The sequence below is a fragment of the Oratosquilla oratoria genome, chromosome 33 (assembly GCF_046742065.1).
Source record: "Oratosquilla oratoria isolate Oo_2021 chromosome 33, ASM4674206v1, whole genome shotgun sequence".
NCBI lineage: Eukaryota > Metazoa > Arthropoda > Malacostraca > Stomatopoda > Squillidae > Oratosquilla > Oratosquilla oratoria.
Window position 1 is genome coordinate 30,362,896 of NC_134809.1, and position 2,500 is coordinate 30,365,395.

Sequence of the window (2,500 nt, forward strand, 5' to 3'; positions counted from 1 at the left end):
TAACATCGCAATTTTGAATAACTATGAAAACACAACACAATCGGGAAAACTCGCACTTGCGCGCGCACTTATCTACTTCCTGGAGTGGTCTGACAGTATGCAACATTGTCGGGAGGCTCCTTACTCCACTATGACGTATCAGTAACGTAGAAGCATTCACAAGAAAGGGAACCAATGATGTCTCGAGTAAGCTTGCGCGCAGAATGTGCTCTCCAATGGGAGAAGGTCAACAGACATGACGTCACAGCCTTATGACCAATCACGACAAGCGCGTTCGGGAGCAACCTGTGAAAGCGGGATGATATTATATGGAGAAAATTTAATTGTTTGTCGTTGCTCATGAGTGCTCGTTAGGCTTAATAGTATTTATGAATAACGAAACTCTCTCGGGGGATGTTGTTTAAATAGGTTTTCATGAAAGCATGCATGCTATGTTTCTCTTCTCGGTAAGACAGACCTAAACAACGGTAGTCTTTTATAAAGCAGGTGAGGGGTCTCGCCTGAATGAAATCGTCTACCAACAACGAGAATGACTGAAGATAAACGTTTACGAAGTACTACAAAAAAAAAATGCAAAATAGAATTATTGGACAATATTGGGGATAGGGAGAGTGGGAGCATTCACTTGTTTGAATAAAATCACCCAACGACAAAGAAATCCAATGGAACTAATATCTCAAACGGGATAATTTTGTTTATGGTAATCTAAATTTCAAACTGAGAGAACGTAGAATTTCCGCAATATATTTCTTTATTCTTATTTATTTTTTTGTTCCATGCACTGGCAGCCATGCATAGGTGAGGATGATCTTGGAGGGGCAGGGTGGGAAGGTGGAAGTAAGATTCTATTTCAGTTGCACGTTTTACCCACCTTATTTCTACGATAACACTTTTACAGATTTTGTTAAGCTTACAGGAGGACTTACTAATGTTGGAATTGAGCAACTCCTGTCACTATAGTAGGGGGGTGGATAGAAGTAAGATCCTATATCAAGTGCATGTCTTACCCACCTTATTTCTACGATAACACTTTTACAGATTTTGTTAAGCTTACAGGAGGACTTACTAATGCTGCAGATGGGCAACACCTTTCACTACACTGGGATGAGGCTTTCCTAAACTACTGTAAATGATCGAGATAGGCTCCGGAAGTAGGGGGATGGGGGAGGGTTGTCACTCGGCTGGATAAAATCACCTGGCGCAAGATATATTATGTCAACAGGGGCTAATGGTACCCAATAGCGTTTACCAGCGATAAACTTAGTCCTGTACTCGATGATATACTTTTGTTCTGGTTAAGAAGATTTTCTTTTTCAGACGGTTGGTGATCTGGGAGCAAAGGTCGCTGTCGAGTTCGGCCCCTCAGCTGATTAAAGTCATTTGTACTTTAGCCAGAATCAAATCTATAAAGTGCGTTACATTGGCGAAGATGTAATCCCTTTAGCTGTGTCTTACTAATCCACTACGTATTCTAACTACCGTCAGGTGGATTTATTTAGCTGAAGGTAGACCTCTCCGTGGTGGAAGGGTTAAACCAACGTTGAAGCTATTGTGACGAAGTCTTACACTTTTAGCATTTATTCTAAATGTCGCGAGACGGTTTTATCAAGTAACCTCTTCCTCAGCAAAAGGGCTTGCCTCTTCCGGAGGAAGCCCCGATCTCTGGCGTCATCCAGAATAGATATAATCAGAGTGGGCCACCATTGCTTGATGGAGAGAGTTCCTTGACCTTTCCCGCACGAAGCTTCGTATATAGCTAAATGAAATCGCCTTGCTCTAGAGCAGTGGCTCTTAGCCCCTGGGTCGCGACCCAAATTTGGGTCGCCAAGCCATTTTATTGGGTCGCTAAGGGTTTGCAGAAAATAATTATTTTCCCACTACAAATTTACTATAATCATATACTGTAATAATTAAACAACATGATGCCTAGTTTTAGGATTCTAAGCAGAGCATGATTAAATAAAGAATAAATAAAACCCGCTTTTAAAAGCATAACCATATTATTTATAAAGACAATTCGTATATCTATGTAGGCTTGGGTCGCGATGCTTGATTTGTGCAAAATTTTGGGTCGCTGCCAAAAAAGGTTAAGAACCACTGCTCTAGAGTGACCCAGTGGTTCCCAAACTTTTTTTGGCCGCGACCCAAATCCAGATCTGGTAAAGATGTGGCGACTCAAGCATCAAAAAGCAATTTCGAAAGTCTTCTTTTATTGAAAACACAAGTGTAGGGAAGCTTTTGATTGAAATTATTTTTTTTTTCGAACAAGGTCTCGCGACCCATTCTTTAACACTTCGCGACCCATGTTTGGTTCGCGACCCATAGTTTGGGAATCGCCTTGCTCTAGACAGAACAAAGTATGTAAAAATGTCATCGTAGTGTAGGATTTAATGTTTGTCTGCACAACTCTGTTCGTAGGCTTTCCGTAGATACGGTGTCCGTGAGTGGCTTTCGTTAGCACGATAGTTCAGTATGTCAATGGACGATACTACTAAGTATT

At 41.2% G+C, this 2,500-nt stretch overlaps 1 protein-coding gene across 2 annotated transcripts in view; it reads right to left on the reverse strand.

Annotated features, from left to right (window-relative positions):
* The window catches only part of LOC143017826 (caveolin-3-like), a 237,078-nt gene that overhangs the window by 70,001 nt on the left and 164,577 nt on the right, over positions 1-2,500 (reverse strand). Inside the window, exon 1 of one of the 2 annotated variants that reach the window (XM_076172752.1) lies at positions 1-142. This exon is cut by the window's left edge and continues 7 nt beyond it. The exons of the other annotated variant lie outside the window; for it this stretch is intronic. Within the exon in view, the coding sequence (XP_076028867.1) occupies positions 1-6 (6 nt within the window). The 5' untranslated portion in view covers positions 7-142. Of the gene's footprint in view, positions 143-2,500 lie in introns of those variants that run through there. 2 annotated transcript variants of the gene reach the window in all.